This window comes from Barbus barbus, assembly GCF_936440315.1.
Source record: "Barbus barbus genome assembly, chromosome: 2".
Lineage (NCBI taxonomy): Eukaryota > Metazoa > Chordata > Actinopteri > Cypriniformes > Cyprinidae > Barbus > Barbus barbus.
In genome coordinates this window covers 46,258,758-46,286,699 of record NC_136730.1, presented here as the reverse complement: position 1 = coordinate 46,286,699, position 27,942 = coordinate 46,258,758, and the positions used below count along the sequence as shown (strand labels likewise).

Here is a 27,942-nt window from a genome sequence, read left to right as displayed (position 1 = left end):
AATCTCCTGGCCAGAGGAGAACTGGCCCCCGGCTGAGCCTGGTTTCTCCCAAGGTTTTTTCTCCATTCTGTCTCAGAGGGAGTTCTGGTTCCTTGCCGCTGTCGCCTCTGGCTTGCTCAGTTGGGGACACTTCATTTCTAGTGATTATAGTCAATTTGATTTCACAGATACTATTTAAACTAAACTGAGCTAGACAATGACGTCACTGAATTCAATAATGAAATGCCTTTAACTGAAAATTGAGTGTTTAATCATATTATTATACATTACTGACACTCTATCCTCCTATTTGATACTGTTAAGTGCTTTGGCACAATCTGTATGGTTAAAAGCGCTATATAAATAAAGGTGATGACCTCAAATATTACTCTTTTTAGACATAGTTTTTGAAGTAAACAGTAAAGAAAATACTACACAAAACTTACTGAAACAACCAGTTCTTTATTTACCCTTGTAAGACCCACCCCATAAAAACACTTCCTCATTGGATCTCAGCAAATCTCACAGGTGACCTGTTCTGATCTGAAAAGGTGAGTTGTCACTGAAAGGTGAGGAGTGTGCATCTCTAAGTCATGTAGTGCCGCCATGTGGAGAAGAAAAGAAACACACTCCAGACACACATGAAGGAGCATTTAATGTGTCCTCAATAACTTACAACACGAGCCACGAGACTCTAACACAGAAACAATATGCAGCGACTGAAGGAGACACGCTCAGCTTCTGGCCGGAGTGGAGCTGCCCTTCACCGTCTTCTTCAGATGATGATAGTTGGGCAGGATCTTCATCAAGAAATCCAGCTGCAGCGTCTGAGGCTTGAGACGACAGACGGTCAGAACAACAGCTGCTTTATCTGGTGCATTAGAAACACACGGTGTGTGTGTGTGTGTGTGTGTGTGAGAGAGTGAGTGAGTGAGTGTGCTACCTGCGGTCTCTCGGTCTGCACGCGTCTCAAACACTCAGAGCCGTAGATCACGGTGTTCTCTGGAATCACTTCACAGGTGTTCACCGCACAACACGCTCCGACGATACATCCGCTGCTGAGGATCACACTCCGGCCCACTTCAGCTGAACACACACACACACACACACACGGGGTCATCGGATGCCCATTTTCCACAAGTTGATATGATTCTTTAGGGTGTTAATGAAAAGTCTGTAACATAGTTTGGTTAAAATTTCTCAATAGTAGTGTAAAACATTTTTTTTTTACCCTGTCAAAATCAGCTCTGTCTACAGCAAGCTGTTTTATTGCATGTCTCTTTAAATGCTAATGAGTTCTGCTGGCCCCGCCCCTCTCTTCCGAGCTGCTCTCTGGGAGACGGTAAACTTTAGCCGCATTCATCGTGAAACTTGCTAACTAGCACATCATTAGGAAAGACGATTTGCAAAGATTCATTAAAAAGCCTTACACTCACTTCTTCTGTTGGTGAAGCTAGATCAATAATGATTTGCACAAACAGAAATGCATTTAGGCAGATCAGGGGCGCATTTCCTTTAGAAACAAACGCAATCCTCTGCGTCTTCAGCGGCTCAGATGTCAGGAGTAAATGACTGCTATGTTCATTATTACATCTAGGGCTGCCACTAACGACTTTTTATTTTGATTAATCGATTAATCTAAACGATTTATTTCCAGCAAACAACAATTTTACTTAAATATTTTATTAAACCAAAAGAAATTCAAATTTCTATTAAATCCTTTTTTAAAGCAAAAGTGAAGTGCAACAGAGTGCAAGAAGCAAGTGTCCATCTCTCAGTCCAAATCACTGACATCAAAGTCCAGTATTATATGAATTATATGAATTCATAGAATATATATGACAACATATCCACGTGTTCTAGTCTAATAATAGAATTAGCAAAAAAACACTTTTTTAAAGGAGTATTTACCAGAAATATTATTTACCAGAATTTAGGTGAAAAATATACATGTGCAGTATTTCTGAAAAGTACTTTTTAATATATCAATTAATTGGAGATGCTTTTTATTATTAATTTAATGGAACAATTAAAATGGAATCCAGAAAATAATGGAAAACAGAATTTGGTACAGATAAAACTGTAAAACTCAATTAATTAGGCAGGCTTTTTGATTAATACAATTAAAAAAAAAAATTGAATTTGGAAATAAAACAGATTTCATAGGGCCCTATAATTATATTTTTGTGGTAATAAAAATGGATTTAAGTGAACAATAGCTTTTAAAATGACTTAAATTACATATATAATAGCAATGATGCAATAATAATTAGTTCAAATAAAGTATAAAAAGCAAGAAATCATATGGTTTTATTGAACAAAACTGTTAAAATACATAATGTACTATAAACAATAGAGTTAATGTAGATTATGCATTACAACAAAGACCTGCAGGAGCGCCGACGGCCTGATGATTGTTTTTACACATTACTGTTTAATATTGACCAAGCACCATTTAATTCAAACGTACACTTCATCTTTAATATTTGGTCATTTCTTTAGGACAGACATGCTACAGCCGCTGTAATTACATGAATATGTGGAGATCAAACCGTGTAACTCAGAGTGAGGGTTAGAGCTTTTATTTTGAAATCTTGATGTATTCTCCTGTGTTTGTGTAGATTTATAAATGATTTACCTTACAAATCTGATGAAATGGCGCACGTTGCGTTCCCAGATGAACGTTATAATAAACTCACAACAGCATGCAGAGATGAGTATGAGACGCTCCTCATGTAAATAATGTTTCTGTGCAGCTACTGTGAACGGAGCCGCTGTGAGACGCACGCACGTAACCTACACGCATGTAAATAATTAAAGCGCATATACTGTGTTAGAACTGCATCGCATATAATTATTTAATTAAATCATAGCGGCTAAGGTAAAACACCAGTGTCAATCAAACAATCATGGGCGGGGCCTCGGTCTGTGTGACGTAACACAGACAAGAATCTGAAATCGGCTTGATATGAGAAAGGGGAAATGATTTAACGAGATAAAAAAAAAAAAAAGATCTTTATCATTATAGGGTGGTTGTGTTTCAGTTCAAACAGCTTGTAAAAGTGCACGTCGCATCCGATGACCCCTTTAAAAACATCACTGTACCCACGTTACTCCGACACTCTTCAGATGCTCACCTTTAGACTCAATGACGTTGTTGTCCCCGATCTTCAAGGCCTGAGACACTGAAAACAAACTCAAGTTAGATTGAGCTGCAGAAGCTTCATGCTGAGTCTGAAGAAACGCAGACGTACCGCAGCCGACCTCGAAGACGTTGTTGATGCCGATGCTCATGGTCTTGGGCTCGACGCCCTCGGCGTCTGGAAGGATGTTCTCAGGATAACTGCACACAAACACCGGGGCGCTCTCATCACACAGTCACCCTCATGCTGAACAAAAGAATTTATACCACAATACAATCTGCTCATTATATAAAGTGACCGTGTCTGTTAAGAAGACTTGGATTAAATCAACCCATTTCACTTTCATGAGGCGTGCTGCACGGATACGTCTTCTACGCTTGATTACGCTTTGATTTGACAAAACAGCGTATCGGCTGACACAGAAGAGCGTGCGCTGACGGAGAGGAGACGAGTTGTTGAATAAAGTCATTGCTTTGTTTTCTTTGCATAGAAAAAGTGTTCTCATCGCTTCATTAAATTCAGATTGAACCACTGATGGCAGATGGACTATTCTGACGATGCTTTTCTGGATCTTGACAGTGTTGTTTACTATACAGTCAATGGGGCAGTCACAAGCCTCCCGGTTTTCATCCAAAATATCTTAAAATTGTGTTCCGAGGACAAACAAAGCTTTTACGGGTTTGGAACGACATGGGAGTAAGTGATTAATGACAACATTTTCATTTTGGGGTGAAGTAACCCTTTAATAGAGCTGTTGTAATTATTAATATAATTATTATTGTCTCTTATTTTATAGAACAACAGTACAATTACAATGCTACCATTTATGAATGTTGATGGAGTTCTAGCTCTTTCTCAGCTCTTATGTTGGCAGAAACCTGCAGGAAGACCTCAGTGACAGCAGATTTATAAATGATTCTCATCATGAATTTGGGAAGATGTCAGAATACATGCAATTCTTCCGTGTATTAGAAAACGTAACATTCTGCAGTTTATTTACTAATAGTTTAAGGCCATTTCATGATTTCAGTCATCAAACAGTCCCCCTTCCTCTTCTCATCAGAGACATGTGATGCAGTGCTAATCAGTCTCTCGCTGACGCTGCTTCTGATGATATGAGTGAATATATCTCCTATAGCATTATAAAACAAAACCAATCAGAGCGCCTTATCACTAGTTTTATTTTGATTTCTCGAGTCTGCTATTAGCTTACAGCCCATTAGCATCGGCAGCGTGGCTGCAGCTACTCTCGCTTAAATGGCTAATACTCTATTTACACATATTACCATTGTTTCACTATTACTTGCTTAAATGGCGAATTTGTGTCTACCTTTGAGTGCAGGTGAGGACACATTCGAGCTGCATTCGGTGCAGCTGGAGCTGGAGGCTGTGGAGAAGCAGGCCCAGCTGAGAGAGCGAAGAGCCGCGCTGGAAACATCCCAGGATGATGCTCACAAGTCCAGGGTAAGTATATAGCACGCTGCTAACACTCCCACCACCTCTACTCCGTGTGTTTCTCTGCACAGACCCTGTGCACCCAGGAAGCGATCTTCACAGATGTCCTTCACTCCAGCGCCGGACGCCACAGACCCTGAGTGTGCCATCAGCGGAAGACGGGAGCCAGGCCCCGGGCGACGACCTCTCCGCCTCCGGTCTTCGAGATCTCCACCCGGAACCGCTTCACTCCATTCCGCGAGACGGAGCGCGACGCTGTGATCATCGGAGACTCCATCGCCCGGCACGTCCGTGCTACGTTAGCTGAAGGTAAAGTGCACACTCACTGTTTCCCCGGTGCTCGTGTTCTCGATGTTTCTGCGCAGATACCCGCGATCCTGAAGGGCGATGAGAGTATCGGTGCTGTCGTGCTGCACGTGGGGGTTAACGACATCAAGCTGCGGCAGACGGAGACACTGAAGAGAGACTTCAGGAGCCTGATCGAGACGGTACGCAGCACATCATCGTGTCAGGATCGCTTCCCACGTATTGAAAAAGGACATGAAAGGTTCAGTAGACTTTTTGCGTTAAACGAATGGTTATTGTCATGGCGTAAAGCAGGGGTTTTCAACCTTTTAGGACATGCGCCCCCCCCCAAGTTTGTCTAATTTCACTCGTGCCCCCCGTCAGACTGGTCGTGGCGGTGGTGTGGCAACAATATATAGTGATATTCTCAATGTTACTCAGAAAACAGGATACAGGAGGTTTAACTCATTCGAAATACTTCTGCTTAATGTTACACTGTTAGATATGCAGAAGAAATCTCTCCTATCTCTTGCTCTGGCTACTGTGTATAGACCGCCAGGGCCATATACAGATTTCCTAAAAGAATTAGCAGATTTCCTCTCAGATCTATTGGTTAATGTTGATAAACTGCTAATCGTCGGAGATTTTAACATTCACGTTGATAATACAAATGATGTGCTAGGACTTGCGTTTACTGACCTAATAAACTCTTTTGGAGTCAAGCAAAACGTCACCGGACCCACTCATCGTTTTAATCATACACTAGATTTAATTATATCGCATGGAATTGATCTTACTGATATAGATATACTACCTCAAAGTGATGATGTTACTGATCATTTCCTTGTATCGTGCATGCTGCCTATTACTGATATTAGTTATATGGCTCCGCGTTATCGTCCGGGCAGAACTATTGTTCCAGCCACCAAAGACAGATTCACAAATAACCTGCCTGATTTATCTCAACTGCTCTGTGTACCCATAAATACACATGAACTAGACCAAATGACTAGCAACATGGGCACTATCTTCTCTAATACATTAGAAGCTGTTGACCCCCTCAAATTGAAAAAGGTTAGAGAAAACCGTACTGCGCCATGGTACAACAGTTATACCCATTCTCTCAAGAAAGAAACTCGTAATCTTGAGCGCAAATGGAGAAAAACTAAATTAGAAGTTTTTAGAATTGCGTGGAAAAACAGTATGTCCAGCTATAGACAGGCTCTAAAAGCTGCAGGGCAGAGCATATCCACAAACTCATAGATAATAACCAAAACAATCCAAGGTTCTTATTTAGCACAGTGGCTAGATTAACAAATAAACAGACACCACCCGATCTAAATATTCCCTCACAGTTTAATAGTAATGACTTTATGAATTCTTTACTGATAAAATAGATAACATCAGAAATACAATATCAAATGTAGATTCTACTGCGTCTAGTATTTCAGCTTCATTCATCGCACCAAAAGAGAAACTGCAGTGCTTTACAACTATAGGACAGGAAGAGCTAAACAAACTTATCAGTGCATCTAAACCAACAACATGTTTATTAGATCCTGTACCCACTAAACTACTGAAAGAGTTGTTACCTGTAGCAGAAGAACCGCTTCTCAATATTATTAACTCATCGTTATCTTTAGGTCACGTCCCAAAACCATTCAAGGTGGCGGTTATTAAGCCTCTTATTAAGAAACCACAACTAGATTCTAATGAACTGGCAAATTACAGACCCATTTCAAATCTTCCGTTTATGTCTAAAATTTTAGAAAAAGTTGTGTCTGCTCAATTGTGCTCCTTCTTGCAAAAAAATGATCTCTATGAAGAATTTCAGTCAGGTTTCAGGCCTCACCATAGTACAGAAACTGCACTTGTTAAAATTACAAATGACTTGCTTCTTGCTTCAGATCAAGGCTGCATCTCATTGCTAGTATTACTTGATCTTAGTGCTGCGTTCGACACTATAGACCATGACATACTCATAGATCGATTACAAAACTATACTGGTATTCAAGGGCAGGCTTTAAGATGGTTTAGATCCTACCTGTCCGATCGCTACCACTTTGTTCATTTAAATGGGGAGTCATCTCAATTATCACCAGTAAAGTATGGAGTACCCCAAGGATCTGTCCTAGGTCCTCTGCTATTTTCAATATACATGCTGCCTCTTGGTAATATTATTAGAAAATACGGGATTAGTACGTACACAGAATCTCTTGGATTATAATTTGCAACTAGACGGATGCACTGTCACGTCCTCTAAAGTCAAAAATCTTGGTGTTATTTTAGACAGCAACTTGTCCTTTGAAAATCATATTTCCCATGTTACAAAAACAGCATTCTTCCATCTTAGAAACATTGCCAAGCTTCGAAACATGCTCCCTGTTTCTGATGCAGAAAAGCTAGTTCATGCATTCATGACCTCTAGACTGGACTATTGTAATGCACTGCTAGCTGGTTGTCCTGCATCTTCAATAAACAAGCTACAGTCCAAAATGCAGCGGCTAGAGTTCTTACCAGATCAAGAAAATATGATCATATTACCCCAATTTTACAGTCTCTGCACTGGCTACCTATTCAGTTCCGTATCATTTACAAAATATTATTACTTGCCTATAAGGCCCTAAATGGTTTAGCTCCTGCGTACCTAACTTGTCTTCTACCACGCTACAATCCAACCCGCTCTCTAAGGTCCCAAAACTCTGGACTTTTGGTAGTACCTAGGATAGCAAAGTCCACTAAAGGAGGTAGAGCTTTTTCACATTTGGCTCCCAAACTCTGGAATAGCCTTCCTGATAACGTTCGGGGTTCAGACACACTCTCTCTGTTTAAATCTAGATTAAAGACACATCTCTTTAGCCAAGCATTCACATAATGCATCTTATAATCTTGTACTGCAGTTATATCTGATCAAATGTACATTATTATTATTCTTTAGCTTGGGTTGAACAAATCAATTTTGCTGAAATGGAACAGCAGCTACGCTAATTATGTCTCTATTTGTTTCTCTGTTTCTGCCACGGGATTAACATCAGAGGATGCCAACGCTCAAACAACATACAGAATTACCAAATTTTGCCATAAGTTAAATATATTAAGGTTCTGCAATATATAAATATATTGTGGAAACTTAATTTCCTGTAGAGCTGCTTTGCAACGATTTGTATTGTAAAAAGTGCTATACAAATAAACTTGAACTTTCTCAGGTTTTCTCAGTATTATTCATGAGAACCAACTCTTATGATCCAATCACTGTTTCAGGTTTATGTGAACATATTTCATGTTCTCCCGTGCTCCAAACATGAAGCAGAGCACACATCATGTCTTCTTCAAATAAAAGATGCACAAATAATGACAGCGGCTCGTCTGATCATGACACGACAGATTACTGTGATACACAGCAAACGATGATATAAAGACTGAAAATTCAAAGAAGAGTAAACGGAAAGCAACTACCTTTATTCTTTCCGTTTTAGAGATATTGTAATATTCATTTGTCTGTATAATGAGTGCGCTGTAGGTCTGAGTTTTATTGGTTGTTTTCCCTCCTCTTCACTCCCACTTCCACAGTTTTACAGTGTTTTTCAGATCTAAGCTGTGAGAGACCAGCGCTGAAACAGAGGGATTCATGACTCTATAAATGCTTCCACGCTGCGACATGTTTGCTTTAATATAAAGAGTGCATGAGGTTGCTATTTGATCACATCAAATCAGTATAATTTATTCAGTCTTTTCGTTTATTCAGCCGAACACCAAAAGAGCCGTTTTTGATATCTTCAGCCGAACACTCGGAGCATCTCTATTCAGAGTCTCTTCGTGTGTGTTTGTCTCGTGAGGAACAGAGTCATGATTGTGTACTAAAGCACTGACCTGTTGATGATCAGGGCCTGCTCCTCGATCAGGTTGCCCTCTCCGATCACGATGGGTCCGGCCTCCGCCACGATCCGAGCCTTCGGGTGAACCACGGTCCTCGCTCCTGAAACCAGAGCCAGCAGATCAGCAGAAACACTTCCTACAGTAACATATCCACAGCACTAATCTGGATGGCACTGAACCGGCCAATCAGGCGTCTGTGTCTATAAGCCATGATAAACGATGTTGGTGTATCATCACAGTATAACCGGAAGCGTTACTGTGAGCGGGTGAAGTGTGTTTGTGAGTGAGTGTACCGATGGTCACGTCTCCTCGGATGTCGCTCTCCACACACACGACTGCTCCGGCTGCGATCTTCACACTGAAACACACACAACATCAGCTTCACACAGAAAACATGAGGAATACAGACTGAAGCACGTCTCAATAACTCTGAATCACATTCTTCTGATCAGCTGTGATCAGTTCTGCTGTGATTATGAGTGTTTATGTGATGAGACGTGTTTCTGGATGGTTTGGAGACAGCAGAGGTGACGTGTTATCCTCCACGAGCAGCTCTCTCTGAATCTGATCAGGAACAAGTGTGTGTGTGTGTGTGCGTGTGTGTTATAGTTTCACACACACACGCGAGAAACTCAATGGAGGAGTCAGAAATATCTGAAACAGATCGTTTATGGATTTGCCCTTCGGTCTCAGTCGTGTGTTTTCCATCTCACTGGATTATCACAAAATTTGCAAAATGAACATTTAGAAAAGTCAAACTGATTAGTCCTACAGGCAGACTAATAAAGAAATGACCTTAAAGTCAAGCATGGCTTCATTCTCCTGTGCTGCTGGAGGACAAGCAGATATAAAGCTGATGTTTCTAGAGCTGTCTGTGATTACAGCTTTAATTCACTAAACTCTCTGAATTCAGGATTAAATAAACACCCTGATCACGAGGGAGCATCATGTGATCAAGGGCCCTCAGTAGGGAGCATCTTCATTCGGAAATTAAACTTACAATCCACAGACAAACATAAATAAATCTGCCAACTTTATCTTCGGAGTTTAATCAGGTTTACTGGTGTTTTTCTCTCGATCGAGAATAAACAGTGACGATCAATCTGAACATCAACATCCCGATTATAAATATATAATAGTAAATTAAACTGCTGCTGGTATTTTGCTCTAGATTATTAATAATGCGTGTTAATAGAGAGGCAGAAAATATCATTTATTGATATAAATCTCAAAATGACGTGTCCGTTTTAAGATGGATTTTTTTTTTTTTAATGACACACAAAAGTCTGTAACGTTACCGCATTACGGGCATCGTTGCAGCTGCATTCGCGAGATTTATCCGTAAAACCGCTGTTTCTGAAACATGTTTACCTTTTCTGTCCGGTTTGTTTTCCATTCGGATCCGCCATCTTCACGCGCTCGCTCGATGACGTCACCGCTCGACTGAGCCGCCTGGCAGCGATCGATGATGCCTGATCAGACCTGACCAGACCATCCTAATTCAGAGAGGCATCGATTCGATTAATTAAAAATATTATTATTTGATCTAAAAAATGGCATGGGTTTAAATTTGAATAAAAACAATAACAGCATCTGGACAACATCAGAATTACACTCACATCAGTCTCTAAACTCACAGAACATGCTCTGCTGGAAAACAAAAACAAAACAATAGAAACCATTACCGAAATTATAATGGTTTCCATTATATTACAATCATTAGAAACCAACTGTTAACCATTAAAAGCATTAAAACATGGTTACGTGTAGTGTGTTTTGGGACTAATCTCATTAGGATTTACTGGTTTTAACAAGATACCAATAAAAACCAACAGAGACTATTAGAGTTTCAATTAAAACCAATACAATTACCATCAGATTTCCTCGTATTTCACGTCAGAATCTAAATAAACGCGTGATCACATTTCAGCACCTATTTTAATTATCTTCTGCTGTTTTATATGAACTTGACGAGGTTATTGAGTGGAACTGAATCAACACTGAATAACAACACTTTTGTCTTTTTACTGCTGCTTTACAGAAGAATTTAGATTTGTCTCATATTTCTGAAGCAGAATTAGCTTTATTGCTGGATATGTTTGCATAAGAGGAATCTGTTTTAGTGACAGTTTGCATCACTGATTCTGTCTCTTCCTGTTTAATACTGTGAAGCTGCTCTAAAACCATCTCTACTGTATAAAGCCGTGAATAAACAAACAAACAAAAAGATTATCATGCTACTCTCATTAATGCAGTGCTGCTGCTATAATCAAACCAGCAGAGAGAGAGAGAGAGAGAGAGACAGAGAGAGAGAGAGGAGAGAGAGAGCGACACAGAGAGAGAGAGAGAGAGTCCTGCTGAGTCAGATAAACTCAGTGAAAGCAGCAGCGACTGACAGAGGCTCAGAAGACATGAGTGCATTTCATTCTGTGTCATTCGGAGCAAAGCTGCACTGCAGGGTCAGAGTTCAGAAGTTAATCTTTGGTCAGAAGAGCAAAAGCAGATGGATAGACACAATCATCTCTGGAGGAACGTAAGTCCTGCTTTGAACTCACCTAACAGTAATTCATTAGATGATGCCATGAGTAATGCTCATTACAGGAAGTGTGTAAATCTAGATTAGTAACAATGTATTAATGACTGGGTTCTCACTGGAGGCGGTCGCTCTGCCGGCGGTGTCTCGAGTGGCGGTTTGCGGCGGGACCCATGGAAATGAGCTTGCAGGCGTCTACCTGGTGAGAGAGAGGCTGAAGAGGAGGGCGGATGGGACAGAGCCGGTTTCCGTGGTAACGGTGATGTCGAACCCACGTGCCACGCAGCTGTGCGTCCGTTACGTGGAGACGGACCTGAACCGCTGCTTCACACGAGACGCGCTCAGGTGAGGCGCCTGTTTACTCTCAGTGCTGAAGCCTGAGTTCATTTAACTGCATGAACAATTTGATACTGTTAAGTGCTTTGACACAATCTGTATTGTTAAAAGCGCTATATAAATAAAGCTGACTTGACTTAACAACTGCCATTTCAGCTCGCCATAACGGGTGGAGCTGACTGCTATATAAGTCAACGCTAAATGCTATTGACCATGGCATCCTCTTGAATCGACTCAAATGTGTAGAGGTTCAAGGACATTACAGTGGTTCACTTCTTATTTAAAGGTTAGGACTTTTTCAGTAAATATCGGGTCGTTTACCTCAGCTTCTGCCTATACCGCCTGTCCCTTGTGGTGTTCAACATTGTTTTATTCTTGGCCCTTTATTGTTCTCGCTCTACATGCTTCCCCTAGGCTCCATTTTCCAGAAATATAATATTAACTATCATTGCTATGTCAATGACCTCCAACTTTACCTTCCAATTAAACTTGATAATGATTCTTCTTTACAACGGATTGTCTCATGTTTTGATGAAGAACTTAGATGGCTAATATTTTTTACAACTAAACGCTGACAAAACTGAGGTGCTTCTGCTAGGCCCAGCTGCACTCAATAGTACTCTTACAAGTAGGTTAGGTTCCCTTAGTAACAACTTACAACACCATGTAAAAAATCTAGGGGTCTATTTCGATCCATTACTACAATTTGACAAGCATGTAAACACGGTTGTAAAGAGTAGCTTCTTACATCTCAGATCTGTCGTGAAATTAAAACACTTTCTCTCTCGAAAAGATATGGAAATTGTCATCCATGCATTAATCTCTTCCAGGCTGGACTATTGTAACTCTCTGTATGTCGGTCTTCCTCAATGCACTCCATCTCGGCTTCAGATGGTTCAGAATGCGGCAGCCAGATTGTTGACAGGAACAAAAAAGAGGGAGCATATTACTCCTGTTCTTGCTTCATTGCACTGGCTCCCTATCAAATTCAGAATTCATGTTAAGATCCTTCTTTTTGTATACAAGACATTGCAAAAGTCAGCCCCGGATTATATCTGTGATCTTATTCAGCCATGTGCAACCTCTGGGTCGTTAAGATCTTGTAACTAGCTTCTTTTATCAGTCCCTCGTTCTCGCTGTAAATCCAAAAGTGGCTGAGCTTTCGCTGTTGCTGTCCCTAAACTCTGGAACAGTTTACCCCTCATTATCAAGGCCTCTCCATCACTCTGTGCATTTAAATCAAATTTAAAGACACATTTTTACACCCTTGAATCACCCGATTCGCTCACACAGAATACGCCATCAGCGCATTCACTTACACTGTGCAGACAGAGCGAGAAACATCAACAAACTGATCTTCCTTCCTAGTATTGTAATACATTCAGCACTCATCACCGCTGAGAGAAGCCTCACCTCAGCCAGATCTTCTGGAATTTGCTGCTGGCTCTGATGGCTCTGTAGTGGTTACACATGAGATATAACTCGTTTTGGGTAATCTATGGGCAGTCTTTGGTCTCGTAAATGTATTATTTGCTCCAGAGCAAAACTGTTAAAGAGACGACTTGGTGTGTCTGTGTGCAGAGAGAGAGAGAGAGAGAGTAAATCTGCGCTTTCTCCGAGCTGCGATAGAATGAGTGATGGTAGTTTATGAGAGCTGCCAGTACACAAGAATCTTTCTCAGCATGACAGCACTGTCAGAAAGAGGCATGTTAGTAAATAAAAATAAAAATCCTCTTGATTTCACACCCTAGACAACCACCGATGCCACAGGTCAGACCTGGAGCAGTGAACAGATGGCATTCTTTATTCATTAATTGACACAAGGGCGATGGTCACTGGCACGCATTCGAGAGCTGTTCTTCTATATCATGAAATCTGCATGAGCTTGTTTCACCGGGCTCATCTGACAGATCAGAGTCAGGAGCAAGACTCACTAAACTTGAGCAAATGATAGTGTTTGATTCAGTTGCTCATTACAATATCACAGCACATGCCAGAGTCATATTTTAACTTCAGTACAATTGAAGAGTTGTGGGCATATTCTGACTTTCTGTTTGTCATTCTGTCTGTCTGTCAGCACACCCGTCTCCGAGGCCTCGCCGTATGAGATGATCCACTCTCGGGAGCTCAACACTCTTCTGGGCCCTAAAGGAAGCCCTCAGGCGGTCGACCTGCTATGTGACCTCCACAACACCACTGCAAACATGGGCCTGTGTCTCATCACGTACTCTGACCACGACTGGATCTGCCTGCACATCTGCAAACACCTGCAGGCACGAATTAATCTGAGTAGTTCCCTTGCATGGTTGATATATTTTATGGTAGAACATATTTATGTCCAACTTCTGTCAGTATTTGTGTTTTTCAGAGAGAAATGGCCTCCACTCCCGTCAGATATGTTCACTTTGACATTCCTCTCAATGAAGCCTATTCTCTGGATTCGGTGGGGAAACACGGATTTGGTGAGACACTTTATCCGAAAGAGTTTGTCCTTCACTCATTTCATTCATTCTCCAAACAAAGCTAACTTACTAGTTTATCAGCATCTGTCTGGCATCACACATACTGACAGAAATGTCTTGTTGCTCTCTGCAAATTCAGTTATTTTGAAGGAAAACTTTCATCAGTATAAACAGTTGACGTCATTTATATGAGCTCTTAAGGCCCGTTCACACCAAGGACGATAACTATAAAGGTAACGATAAATATATAGTTCTAAAAATCATTCTCAATATTAAAGAATAGCAGAGTGCACACCACAACAATAATGATAAAAACACAGCGACACGATATCGTTGGAATCGCTTTCAGAACGATTTTTTTCCAGCTGATGAATGATAAACACATTGACATCCAATCACAATCCATCGTACTATTTTGAGGTCAAGAATTTCAAGCGGCAGATGCGCGTGCGCTTAGAATACACAGATGATGTAATTTGCTGGTGTGGACGCTAATATCGTTATCTTTATAGTCATCATTCTTGGTGTGAATGGGGCTTTAAACATTGACTCTGCAGTGAAATGCTGATTCAGACACTTCTTGTACAGTTATGCAGCTAATTTATGGATGGACTGAAATGCTTGACTGTGCTGGAGTTCGCTATGAATCATATTCATTAAATAGGCTCTAAGCATTCAAAAACATTTATTCTGAGACTAACATTGCTGAAATGTTGGGCAGGAAAGCAGTGGCGTCTGCAGCGTACATGCCGCTCTCTTATCATCCCCAAACACAGCATGATCCACGCATACATCATCCATACATAAATCCATCACAGCAAAGCCATGCATCGGTGTGTTTTTCTTTTTGTTGCTACTCAGCTTTTTCAATTAATATTCCCCATGGATAAGGATGTGTCAAATAAATAAATGCAACATTATCTTTTAAGTGCTATAACTGGCTTGACGCATCTCTTTTCCTCTCAGCGATGGAGATGGGGCCGCAGCCTCACGGCATCGTCAGGTCTGTTATATTCAGCGCGATGCAGGAAGGAGTTCAGCTGATGCTGGACTGGATCTGTCAGTTCAACTCAGGTAGGTTTTCAGCTACAAATCCCAGCAGATATCTGTTTGCTGTGTGTGTGTTTTCATGGCTTGTGTAAGAAATTAATCCTACAAATGTTTATTTTAGCTTTTAGGGAACCACTCTCACGAGTGATGTCATATGATTAATGGATATTAATCAGAACGTCCAACTCATACCTTATCAACGACTTGTCCAGCAAGCATTAATATCAGCAAGTTATCTCTTTTATTTTACTCGCGGCCAACGATCAAAATAAACAACTAGTTAACTCAGTAAAATAAACTTAGTTCTCAGGTTTATGAGCTTAGGTAAAACGCAATCTTTTTGGCAAATAATTACGACATGCAAAATCACATAGCACAGACAAGAGATTTCTTAATGAAAATCAAAGTTTATTCACTAACTCTAATGCACTACTGACTAGACAACACAACACGGACGATTTAAACAAACACACACAGATGGGAGCGAGTTGTTTTATATCTGAAGAGAGAGTCTTAGGTTTTAATGCTCGTTTCAGCCTGAGGGAAAATCACACGCAAGAACCCTTATCTTTACTTTTAAACAACAGATAGATATATCACCAGTTTCCAGTAGATTCAAGAGAAGTTCGTTTGCCTTACTGTTCGTGTTTCTTTCGGTTCAAAGAGTCTCTTTCCTCAGGTGAATTCTGTCCTTTGTTCAGGTCGAGACGGACTGCGTGCGGATTGGCTGCTCGGTAGGTCGTGTGACTAGAACCCTCTTCAGTGGTTGGTCGTCGTCGTTCTGACGTGATGAAGCTTTCAGGAAGTCGTTCGGTTCTTGACTTTTGATGTTCAGATGTTAGTCTTTGAAGTTTAACTTTGATCGCTATGCAATGCCTCCGCCGTGATGTTAGAGGCCAGAAGCGCTTTGCAGCGTGAGCAGAACGAGAGACGAGCGAGGCGTGCGTGAGCCTCCTTTTAGTTTTCAACTCCAACACAGTTTCACGGTTGTGCATCTGGTTTTAACGGGCCAATTTGAGATCCGCCTTCGGGCGTTTGATCCAATCGCAAGTGTTGCTGTGGGCGGAGCCCCACCCCTGCACAGTTTCGTGTTGCATACATTATCTGCGCAAGTATTTTATCACATAAAAACTTATAACAGCAAACTTCTATTTGTCTTGTAAATATGCATTAATGAAAACAGATAAGATTTCATTCATACCACAATATTATTATTCATGAAATCAGCGTTCGTTTGACACCAAACAGTGGCCGTTTAACATGCACCAAAATACAAATATCCTTTATATTCAATTTCGTAGTTAAGGCATTGATTAAACGATCCTAAATTCTCAATAAACATATCGCATCGAGCATGTGAACTGACATCTCGTCATCAGGTAACCTTTATGCATTGAATGATTGCAACAATACCATGAGTTTCAATAATAACAAAACAAGCTTATAACTGTCACAAATACAAACTTCTTAATACATGTCTAGATATATTGTATATAGTGTTTCTTTTTCCGAGTATATTGTTTCAAATATCAGAAACCAGTATAACTTTTGTTCTTTAAAACAAAATCCTTCAGGGCGTGGTTCCCTTTCTCTTAGTTAGATAGAGGACGCACAGAAAAGGCGCGTTTTCCTGGAATGTGCTTGATAGCAAGGTCATAAAGTCAGTTCCCTAGAGGTCTGGAGGGGTCCGTGCCTGGACGTGCTCGTAAAAGTCTTCTCTTGGAAAGTTGGGAGTTTCTGGCGTCACATAAATTAGGATCCGGGACATGAGTTCTGTTTTCTTTCAAAATGACCAAACGGGAATTTTCTTCGTTAGATCCTGGTTTTATGGTCTCAGGAGATTTAAGGGAGGGCCTTCCAGGAGGCGTCAGGCAGTCTGGAATTTGTGTGTTTGTGTAAGCAGAATTCTTCCTACACTTGCGTACATCTCTGTCTTCAGGGACCCTGTTTGAAGGAGGATGGGTTGATGTGTACACAATGGTGAAGAATATCAACTATCCACAAGACCCTGAAACACACGAGATCACGGCCGCGGTCCATCCTGACCTACAGGTACAGAAAGATGATGATCGGAAACACTGCTCCAATCACAGAGTAAACACCCTCCCTCTTATCTTTTCCCTCCGGCAGGACAGAGATTTCTGCCTCCTTCATCCCGGAGACCCCATGTTCCTGTCTTTCTCAGGGGAAACACTGCGCTACAAAGGGAAAGAAGCACTCTATCCGTTCTTCATAAACGAGGGAGCGTACTATGAGAAAGGCATCGCTCTGTCCCTCGCCAGGAAGAGAAGAGTGGAGATTCCTTCTGTTCGCTCAGAGACGCTGAGATGAAGAAACACAAGCATGAACATGAGCTCAAGAGGAGTTTATTACTGATGCCAGGGAACACTGCATGTGTCAAAAACAGACAGATATTTTAAGACATTCAGAAAAACATACATTCACTGTGTAAATAGTGCACAGATGATGTTTTTATAAGCATGGACACAGATCAGCAGTCTGTGCAGTTACAGAGCACTGTGTGAGATACTGTATCCCACAATGCACCTGACACCACCGTCCATCTCCAATGTGACAAATGAACCGGAAACAAGCACTGATACATTACCACACATGCTAGCAATCACCAAAAATAAATGTACTGTATAGAAATAAATGTATAAATATGAATAATAGTAATAAATAAATGTCAATAAATTAAAAAGCAGCACACTTTAGGATTACTGACTCTTCACTAAAGCTAAAACACAAGAGAAGTCGAGCTGTTTCTAATACAGAGGAAATCTGACATCACAGATCACACAAACACTGAGTGAAAGTAGATCAGTGCTTCAACTATAAGACACACACTCGTCAGTTCTTCAGTTTGAGTGCTGTTGCTGGAGTTTAGACTCTGTTCCTGTTCATTTATCAGTTACACACCTCATCTTACACCTGCATCAGGGTCCAACACTAACACTCGCCAAACATGGGCTATCCTGCGCAAAAACACAACTTCACAGTTTGCAGAAAATGTTATGATGAACTGCATTTATTAAACATTTATAAGTAATCATTTAAAAATATATCCAAAAGATATGCATTAAATAAACTTCTCTTAAAGAATCTGGTCATGACTTCCTAGTGGGCAATTCACCATCAGAGAAACGGTAATCCTATTGTCACAGGGACAAAACATCAGTCTGAAAACATGCCAAATACAGTTTATGGTTGGTACTATTTTTCTCTTTTTATCCCCTACCATTGCAAAGTGTGAATTTTGGACCCTCCCATCATGAATCTGGATTGAGTCTCTCTCTCACACACACACACACACACACACACACACACACACACACACACACACGTTGGTTTTTGTGGTTTATGGGGACTCTCCATAGGCGTAATGGTTTTTATTCTGAACAAACTGTGTGTGCTATTGCCCTACACCAACCCTACACCTAAACTTAGCCCTCACAGGAGACTTTGTGCATTTTTACAATTTCAAAAAACTTAATTCTGTGTGATTTATAAGCTTTTTCTTTACCCGTGGGGACCTGAATTTAGGTCCCCACCAAGACACGAGTCCCCATGAATCTTTATTCAGGTTTAAGTCCCCACCTGAATAGAAAAACACACACACAGAAGTAAGGGCTCATTATCTCTTGAAAGTGCATTTGACATTCACAGAACAAGATTGTTTTTCTGACTAGCAGGTGTCTCTCTTCAATACACACACAGTTTTGTGCACTAGATTCACGGTTGGTTGTGGATCCGCTGGGGTGATTTACGCGACTCTGTAGGCCGTCATGCGGTAGTAGCTCTGACTGTGGCTTCGAGCCGCCCACACCAGCAGAGCAGCTGCCATCATGTGCAGCGGAGACGCGATGAGCGCCAGATACAGCGACCAGCCCAAAGCCCCGTCCACACGATCCGGCAGCTCAGACACACGGTGCAGCAGGTCCATCCCGGCCAGAAAACAGCACACCGTCGCCAGAGAACACAGGCCTGAGGAGAGGAGAACCAGCACAAACCTCCTCAGAACCAGAGGTCTGCTACACTCTTAAAAATAAAGGTGCTTCACGATGCCTTAGCAGAACCTTTTTTGTCTAAATGGTTCCATAAAGAACCTTTCTGTTTCACAAAAGCTTCTTTGTGGCAAAAGAAGGTTCTTCAGATTATAAAAAGATAAGAAAGAGATGGTTCTTTAAAGAACCTTTGACTGAATGGATCTTTGTGGAACTAAAAATGGTTCTTTTCTGGCATCGCTGTGAACAACCTTTTAAGAACCTTTATTTTTAACTTGGGTTCGTGTTAATGTTTAATCAGTAGCTTGGGGTTCGGCTGGGGTTTGTAGCTAAAGTAAAACTATATGCAGTAGGCTACGCTGCTTTCATTGACGCATGCAAACAGAGATCGGAGAAACGCAAACACTGTGGTGCAGAGGAACTTTTATTAATAAAATAGCTTCGATACTGACTCACTACATTATATTTCTCAGCAATGACTGGGTAAAATCGCTGTAACTTAATTGCTTGTAGAGAGAAAGAGAGACGCAGGTAATCACACAACTTTTATTCCCCTCTCTCTCACTAATTAAAATAAATGCTATAATTAATTCAAATATATGTGAGCTTACCGCACTACTTGAAGAATGCTAGAATGAGCCATAACTGACCAAAATGACAGTCATTTTTACCCTTTGCCTGCAAGTCGTGCATTAAACTCTTAAGACCCATGCTAGCTGGATTATTGCTTACATTTAACGTGTGCATGCCGTTTGTTGTGTAGGATATATTTACAATGGAACTTGTTTTGCTCTTGTGCCTGATCTTGCAGTCTTTTTGTCACAACACGGCAAACAGCATTGATTGCGAAATAGCAAACAGGAAAACTCCTTACATTTCAGAAGGAAAACTGCTCGGTGGAAGAATTATGATCTTGACATTACAACAATTAAAAAACTCTGCAGAATTTGAGACCGTGTTGTGCCTGTTCGTAAAATTTCATAACTGGTAAGTGCTTTTTTGCCTTGTGTGTTGAACTGGCCATGAGCTTTGATTAATCTGTTTCTTTGTATTTGTTTACTGACCGTTGCATGCAATCGTGAAATACAGCATATTTAAAAAAATTTGGCTAATTGTTGTGAAAATCAATTTTGGGTTCGGGCTTCAGTTTAAAGACCGTGCAGAGCTCTCCTCAGAACAGAAAGCTCCATCTCTGACCTGCGAGCAGATGCAGGAGGCCGATGAAGAGTGCCGGGGTCAGACTGCCACACAGACACGCACAAAACCCCATCAGACCACCAAGAACCACCAGACCCAGAGAGACCAGCGGCAGCAGGAGCTGACAGCGCCACAGATCTGCACAGAGGTTCAGACGTGTGATGTGTGAAGAGCAACCCAATGATGAATCACACACATTACACCAAGAAAAACAGACATGAGTGTGTGTGTGGATGAGGCAAGATTTGTATCAATGTGAATTATTAAATAAATAGCTCTGACTGCATGAGCTGCCGTTGAAACCAAAATAATGACTATAAAAGCACTAGTGTTTTCAATAAGAGGCCGGAAGAGTTAAATGTACATATAAGGAACAGCTGGAGGACCAATTTGCAACTTATTAGGTATAATTGTTTTCAATTGATTGTCCAACGAATCCAGAACAATGTGAAATCTCTGCACTCAGTCAACACTTAGATCAGTAAACATTGTAATTACTTCAAATGAAAAGAGCAGGATCTGCTCTCACTTGTAAACCTAATTCATGGATAATGTATATATATATACACACACACACATACATACATAAAGCACAAATGGATCATCAGAATCATCAAACGTTTCACCTCTAGGTTTCCTCAGTCATATTACAATTAGAATAATTTATGAATACTTTCACAGGTGCATTTTAAAAGGAAGAATTGGGCCTAATGATCATCAGGTGGAAACTCTAATTAAAGCTGCTTCCTATCACAAGCATTTAAGACTTAGTTCACACTGCAGGCTAAAGTGGCCCAAATCCAACTTTTTTGCCCAAATGTGAGCCATATCTGATTTTCTTATGACAGTCTGAACAGCACAAATCTGCTTTTTTCAAATCAGGCCCAGGCCACTTTCATATATGGTCCTAAATCGGTTAGAATCGTTTTGCAATGCGACTTCAGTCTGAACGGCCATGTTGCATTCCATGCAATGTTTACGTCATTGAAATGCGGCAGACGTCACAATTCTGCGCTGGAGGATGTGGGAAGATTAAAATCACAATGGCAGACAATATATAGACAATAATATCACTTCGTTATTTAGGCTCCGATTGCACATTAAATTAAAAATTGCTAAACACATGCTAACACGAGCAAACACAGTGCGCTGCGTCTGACGTCACGTCGTCTTCTGCGTATGCGGGTCACTTCAGGGCCGTATACGCTTCACACATGAGACTGATGGAAGTCGCATTTAAATGACAATGTAAACAACAGCGCAAAAAAATCGGATTTCAGCAAAAAATCCGATCTGAGCATTAAGACCTGCAGTGTGGACTAAGTCTTACAGACTAAAAATCAACAAATCCCCAGCTAATACATCAAAACTCCACAATCCCATTACTTCACAAAACATCAGTACATCAATACACACAAACCACAATCTACAAAACACAAAGACCAAATACATTTTTTCATTTTCAATTAGAATAAAAACGTGGAGGGTGATATAATGGGCCGTTCATTAAAGGTAGTAGCTCACTTCAAACTCACTGTATGGAACAAAATAGAAAGGAATGGGTTTTGTTTATTTGTTTTTTACAACCAGAACAATTATAAATAATTAAATCATAATTAATGAAAATGAGGAAGATCAAAATCTTCATTAAGGCTTACAGGAGACATGGATTTTAACCAAATATCCAATAAGCTCCACATTGCAAAAGTTCTCTTTCTACATTTCTGCCTCTTCTATTATTTATTGTTTTTTTCACTACCTATACAACTCTTTAATTTCAGGATTAAGGTAAATGTGTAGTGACTGCTGAATTCACATCACATCTCCTAATGGCAGATTTATGTTCACTAATACCAGTTTTTAATTGGACGAATAGTTTTTCCAATATACATTTGTGGAAAAAGGCATTTTAATATATAAATCACACCTGATGATCATTAGTCCATGTAGGGTAAACATACCTATTAAGCTTACCAAAATCTACATAGAGACCTTTTTAGTGCACAAGATACTGGTTTCAGTACAAAAGTTATGTTAAAATAAAATATTAATCTCTCACACAAAAGTATTTAATTTTACAAACCCGATTCCAAAAAAGTTGGGACACTGTACAAATTGTGAATAAAAACAGAATGCAATGATGTGGAAGTTTCAAATTCCAATATTTTATTCAGAATACAACATAGATGACATATCAAATGTTTAAACTGAGAAAATGTATCATTTTAAGGGAAAAATACATTTATTTTAAATTGCATGGCATCAACACATCTCAAAACAGTTGGGACAAGGCCATGTTTACCACTGTGTGGCATCCCCTCTTCTTTTTATAACAGTCTGCAAACGTCTGGGGACTGAGGAGACAAGTTGCTCAAGTTTAGGAATAGGAATGTTGTCCCATTCTTGTCTAATACAGGCTTCTAGTTGCTCAACTGTCTTAGGTCTTCTTTGTCGCATCTTCCTCTTTATGATGCGCCAAATGTTTTCTATGGGTGAAAGATCTGGACTGCAGGCTGGCCATTTCAGTACCCGGATCCTCCTTCTACGCAGCCATGATGTTGTAATTGATGCAGTATGTGGTCTGGCATTGTCATGTTGGAAAATGCAAGGTCTTCCCTGAAAGAGACGACGTCTGGATGGGAGCATATGTTGTTCTAGAACTTGGATATACCTTTCAGCATTGATGGTGCCTTTCCAGATGTGTAAGCTGCCCATGCCACACGCACTCATGCGACCCCATACCATCAGAGATGCAGGCTTATGAACTGAGCGCTGATAACAACTTGGGTTGTCCTTGTCCTCTTTAGTCCGGATGACATGGCGTCCCAGTTTTCCAAAAAGAACTTCAAATTTTGATTCGTCTGACCACAGAACAGTTTTCCACTTCGCCACAGTCCATTTTAAATAAGCCTTGGCCCAGAGAAAACGCCTGCGCTTCTGGATCATGTTTAGATATGGCTTCTTTTTTGACCTATAGAGTTTTAGCCGGCAACGGCGAATGGCACGGTGGATTGTGTTCACCGACAGTGTTTTCTGGAAGTATTCCTGAGCCCATGTTGTGATTTCCATTACAGTAGCATTCCTGTATGTGATGCAGTGCCGTCTAAGGGCCCGAAGATCACGGGCATCCAGTATGGTTTTCCGGCCTTGACCCTTACGCACAGAGATTGTTCCAGATTCTCTGAATCTTTGGATGATATTATGCACTGTAGATGATGATAACTTCAAACTCTTTGCAATTTTTCTCTGAGAAACTCCTTTCTGATATTGCTCCACTATTTTTCGCCGCAGCATTGGGGGAAATGGTGATCCTCTTGCCATCTTGACTTCTGAGAGACACTGCCACTCTGAGAGGCTCTTTTTATACCCAATCATGTTGCCAATTGACCTAATAAGTTGCAAATTGGTCCTCCAGCTGTTCCTTATATGTACATTTAACTTTTCTGGCCTCTTATTGTTACCTGTCCCAACTTTTTTGGAATGTGTAGCTCTCATGAAATGCAAAATGAGCCAATATTTGGCATGACATTTCAAAATGTCTCACTTTCAACACTTGATATGTCATCTATATTCTACTGTGAATAAAATATAAGTTTATGACATTTGTAAATTATTGCATTCCTTTTTTTATTCGTAATTTGTACAGTGTCTCAACTTTTTTGGAATCGGGTTTGTATTTTAAATGACAAAAGCATTTCAATTAAGATATACATCATTAAATGCAAAAAGTCCGGCTGTGCTTAATGGGTACATTTCTGCGTTCTTTAAGCACACCCCTGTTCCCATTAAGCTCACATCATGTCTTATTAAAAATTCTTGTTTATTTTAAGGAAAACTTTTAAAGAATAATTGTAAATATATATTTTTGAAGGTACAAAGTCACAAAAAAAAAAAACAGAACACTAGAATCAAGCAACAACGCACTCAAGTCGATCAGTTAAATTTTCATAGTGAAGTGTCATTTAAGCACATTGCAACATCTAGACTAGTCCACTTTCAGCTAAACGACATTCAAAAAAATTAAATAAAACAAACCAATAAAACATTTAATTCATGGGGATTAACACAGAAACTAGCCTCATTATGAAACCTCTTGCTAAATGGATATAAACGTATCTATAGTCTCTTGGGGAAGTCGTGGCCTAATGGTTACAGAGTCGGACTCGTAATCCAAAGGTTTTCCACAGATTTACAGTCTGGAGAATTGATGCTAGTTGCCAAAGATCAGAGCCAGTCTGTGGATTTGAGTCGACAGAATCCATAGAAAACGATTAACTTAAAGTGACAACCATCAGTTAATATTTAAAGTCTGTTTATGACGTATTTACACAGACGTTCAATGTAGAAGAGCTTAAAGAGAGCACACTGAGATTAATGGGAGCAGCAACACATTTTTAATACATTTCATGTAATATTTATTAAAATGACAGGATTTTGCTAAATAAATAGTCTAGGTCATGTATTAAGTTCATAAATATTTTAATATGAACAACTATTATTAACAATATCTATGAAATAATATCTTTCTTATTGATGTCACGTTGAAGCTGTGTGAGTTTCAGAGTAGCGCACCCTTTAAGATCACCTTAAAATAATATGAAATCTTTAAAAATTACAGCACTGTAAAACCACAGACCAGCAATAAACTGTCAATGTATAATATTATGGATGTAAAAGTACGAGCCAGTAATGCCTGTGCAGTAATATGTTAGCGTAGCACACAATCTTCTACAGCTAGTCAGCTAACTGTGTTCTGTAGCATCTGTGCTGTGTTGCTAAAACTATCTTTTGGATTTCATGTAATTATTTCCCACATCGAAGTTCCCGGTTATAATATGCAAAAGTCTGAACATTAATCTCTTATTTTTACAATAAGTAGTGAAATTTACCCCAAATAAAGTCTAAAAAAAGCACATTTAAGGGACTCCTCTTTTGGTGAATGTTTTTAGACAGTTTTCAAAACGGCCTCCAGACAGAGAGAACACACGGAGAGCCGTATCTCAGCGTGTGATGATCTGAATGACTTCCAATGAGAGGAGGTATATAGTAACAAACATATCAATTGGTTAAGACATCAAGTAGGATAATAAATTATTTTTATAATCTGATCTCAAAATTGGAAGTGTGCTTAATGGGTATGTTTACCCCAGGGGGGGTTTCCTCCGAGGAGGCAAGGGAGGCAGTGTCTCCTCAAAGAATTGGATGAGAAAATAATCGATATTACAAACATAAATCGCAAATATGACTAAATATGGCACTAAAAGTCTAAAAGTCACTTGATTTTATAAAGTAACGCTGTCAAACAACAACACCCGCAGGTAAAGTTACAGCGGAGACTTGCCTCCCTTCGGCCCATAGACTTAAAACAGAGACCCTAAAGCATGCGGTGGCTTCTCTGGAGGCTCATTGAGATGAATGGGGGAAGTCACGTGAGAGGAGACAATGCCTCACCGCGCTATAATTGGATATGATCGGTTATGATTGGATGTGATTGGTTCCGGCGATAAATCCCGCCTCTTGTTTTCGTGCGGGCTCTCGGCCTGAATTAAGAAAATAATGGCATTATTGACTAATTATAAAGCAAGTAAACAACTCTCGTGCTTAGATATCACTGCTTTGTGTGACGTCAAAATAAAACTTGAAACGGTCTGAAAACATGATGACCGTCAGCTTTGAGTGAGCATTCAGTGATGAAATGAAAGATATATCTTTGTGTCTATGGCAGTGTTTACATTGCTTTTATGACAATGATGACCAGAAAATAATTTGACTTTTAAAAAGAACAGCTGAACATCAGTTCACAAATAAAAAAAAAATATTGGTAACATTTTACAATAAGGTTTCATTTAATCTAATATGAACAAACAATGAGCATTTATTACTGTATTTAGCCTTTAATCTTTGATACATTAGTACAAATACAGTTCATTGTTAGTTCAGTACATAAACTAATGTTAACAAACACAACTTTTGATTTTATTAATGCATTAGTAAATGTTGAAATTCATATGAACTAATATTAATAAATGCTGTAGAAGTAGGCTATTGTTTATTCTTATTTCATGCTAACTAAAGTAGTTAAGTAATGTTAACTAATGAAACCTTATTGTTTCCAGAATATTGTTCAAATTGTTACTGCTTTAGTTATTATTAGGCTAATAAAATACAAAATATAATTATATGTGTTCTCTTTTTTATGTAATATTTATTTACCCAGGAAAATGTGACAACATTAAGTGTAGCAGGGACACACACACACACACACACACACACACACACGCCACTGGTTTACCCTATTGTTTAATAATTTTAATTCTAATTGTTAAATTACTGAGAAAGCAGCCGAAATGTATGATGGCCCATTGGTGCTTTTTGTATAATAAAACATTTAAAAAAATCATTAAGTTTACAAGTGAGTGCAGATCCTGCTTTTTTTTTTTTCATTTTAAGTAATTAAATGATTATGTAAAATAAAGCTTAATTTCTTTGCAGCAATGCTTTGCATGTTTCTCACACAAAACATCACTCACAGCACATCTGACCCGCTCCAGTGCTCATATCATCACTAAATGTTTCTGTAGCGCTAATCTGATAAAAAGACTAAAAGGCATGAACATATTAAGACTTCATAGATGATTAACATCATTTTCTATAAAGCTACTTTGAAATAATGAAATAAATGTTTAGAGTGTTTAGAAGCAACCAGAAAATAAAATGCCAATTAATATAAATCCATTATGTGTTAAAAACACATCACCAAAGACAAAGCGTTCATTTATGTGTCGTTTCTTCACCAGAAAGCACTGTTTATCTCATTCGCATCTTTATGTGTTTTTACTGCTGCCTGTCATGTTATTTCTGACTGTTTGCTTATCTTCAGTAGAGATTAAAGCGTGTTTGCTCACAGGTTCGTATCAGATCTTCTCCGCTGTTGTGGTTTCCAGGCTCTTTGTATTTTGGAGTGAACTGCTGAGAGAGAGTGAAGCTCACACACTCCATCACCATCTTTGGATCTGAAACACACAAGCACTCTTATTCAGAGACAACAGTCACAACAATAATGCCGACCATAAGAGAAGCTGATAATAACGTTTACCGGGTTCTCTGTACCAGTGCGCGTCCGCGGGCGTCTGGACGCATCTCCACCACAGCCCGAGCGTCCCGTTCATGCGGAACAGCGCGTCGCTGACGCTCTTCTCGTCGAAGTCTCCGTCCAGAAACTCGTCCTGCAGCGCGCGCAGCTCCGAGGCGTTGGGCTCCGTGCGCACCGGCGGGCTCGTGTAGCGGAACCAGTGCGGAGAGGCGATGGACACCGACAGATACACGGAGGCCAGCACGCTCAGAACACCGGCGATCACCAGAGCCGTGGCGTGCCGGTTATCCACCATCGCGCCTCTCGATAAGCGCAGACGCGTCGCGATGTGTTTGCGTGCCCTATTTTCCGCCCATCTGCTTCACGCCATCTGTCAGCCTGAGAATAAACTCCACGGAGAATCGCTCTCAGAGTCCGCGGTTCAGTATCAGCGTGCTGATCAGAGTCAATGCCTTCATGTGCTAAAGATGAACATATATGTGATGTTTACAAGCAGACGTGTTGATAAATACACGCGATTTCCTGT

The 27,942-nt window shown here is 40.1% G+C and overlaps 3 protein-coding genes across 4 annotated transcripts; 1 reads left to right on the top strand and 2 right to left on the bottom strand.

Moving 5' to 3' along the window:
* Nucleotides 1-230: 230 nt before the first annotated feature.
* On the bottom strand, nucleotides 231-18,068 carry dctn6 (dynactin subunit 6). 2 transcript variants are annotated; one of them, XM_079442218.1, is made up of 9 exons: nucleotides 18,042-18,068; nucleotides 10,358-10,388; nucleotides 10,110-10,234; nucleotides 9,032-9,096; nucleotides 8,733-8,838; nucleotides 3,234-3,322; nucleotides 3,117-3,164; nucleotides 923-1,065; nucleotides 231-812 (listed from the first exon to the last, which is right to left on the bottom strand). In XM_079442218.1, exons 1-9 carry the CDS (start codon nucleotides 18,044-18,046, stop codon nucleotides 714-716), a joined length of 711 nt encoding a protein of 236 aa, XP_079298344.1. In that variant the 5' UTR covers nucleotides 18,047-18,068; the 3' UTR covers nucleotides 231-713. The 2 variants fall into 2 exon arrangements, with proteins under 2 accessions (XP_079298344.1, XP_079298343.1); XM_079442217.1 differs by having other exon boundaries at nucleotides 424-812; nucleotides 3,117-3,322.
* On the top strand, nucleotides 11,375-17,450 carry LOC306876758 (N-acyl-aromatic-L-amino acid amidohydrolase (carboxylate-forming) B-like; the record flags this gene model as incomplete). The annotated part of the gene is made up of 6 exons (XM_079428157.1): nucleotides 11,375-11,616; nucleotides 13,685-13,880; nucleotides 13,976-14,069; nucleotides 15,036-15,143; nucleotides 17,059-17,171; nucleotides 17,250-17,450. The coding sequence occupies 6 exons, from the start codon at nucleotides 11,375-11,377 to the stop codon at nucleotides 17,448-17,450; spliced, it is 954 nt and encodes a 317-aa protein (XP_079284283.1).
* On the bottom strand, nucleotides 17,466-27,942 carry cldnd1a (claudin domain containing 1a). Its single transcript, XM_079442239.1, has 4 exons — nucleotides 27,420-27,942; nucleotides 27,229-27,336; nucleotides 20,324-20,461; nucleotides 17,466-19,106 (listed from the first exon to the last, which is right to left on the bottom strand). Exons 1-4 carry the CDS (start codon nucleotides 27,709-27,711, stop codon nucleotides 18,886-18,888), a joined length of 759 nt encoding a protein of 252 aa, XP_079298365.1. The 5' UTR covers nucleotides 27,712-27,942; the 3' UTR covers nucleotides 17,466-18,885.

Bases quoted from the DNA above. Each gene is read 5' to 3' on its own strand.
- cldnd1a (XM_079442239.1), bottom strand. From the start codon at position 27,711: ATGGTGGATAACCGGCACGCCACGGCTCTGGTGATCGCCGGTGTTCTG. The intron at 27,337-27,419 runs GTAAACGTTATT...TGTGTGTTTCAG, and splicing joins GCACTGGTACAGAGAACCCG to ATCCAAAGATGGTGATGGAG. The intron at 19,107-20,323 runs GTCAGAGATGGA...TCCTCTCCTCAG, and splicing joins CCTCCTGCATCTGCTCGCAG to GCCTGTGTTCTCTGGCGACG.
- dctn6 (XM_079442217.1), bottom strand. The intron at 3,323-8,732 runs GTCAGTGCTTTA...GTTTGTGTGCAG, and splicing joins CAGGCCCTGATCATCAACAG to TTATCCTGAGAACATCCTTC. The intron at 813-922 runs GTAGCACACTCA...TGTCGTCTCAAG, and splicing joins TGCAGACCGAGAGACCGCAG to CCTCAGACGCTGCAGCTGGA.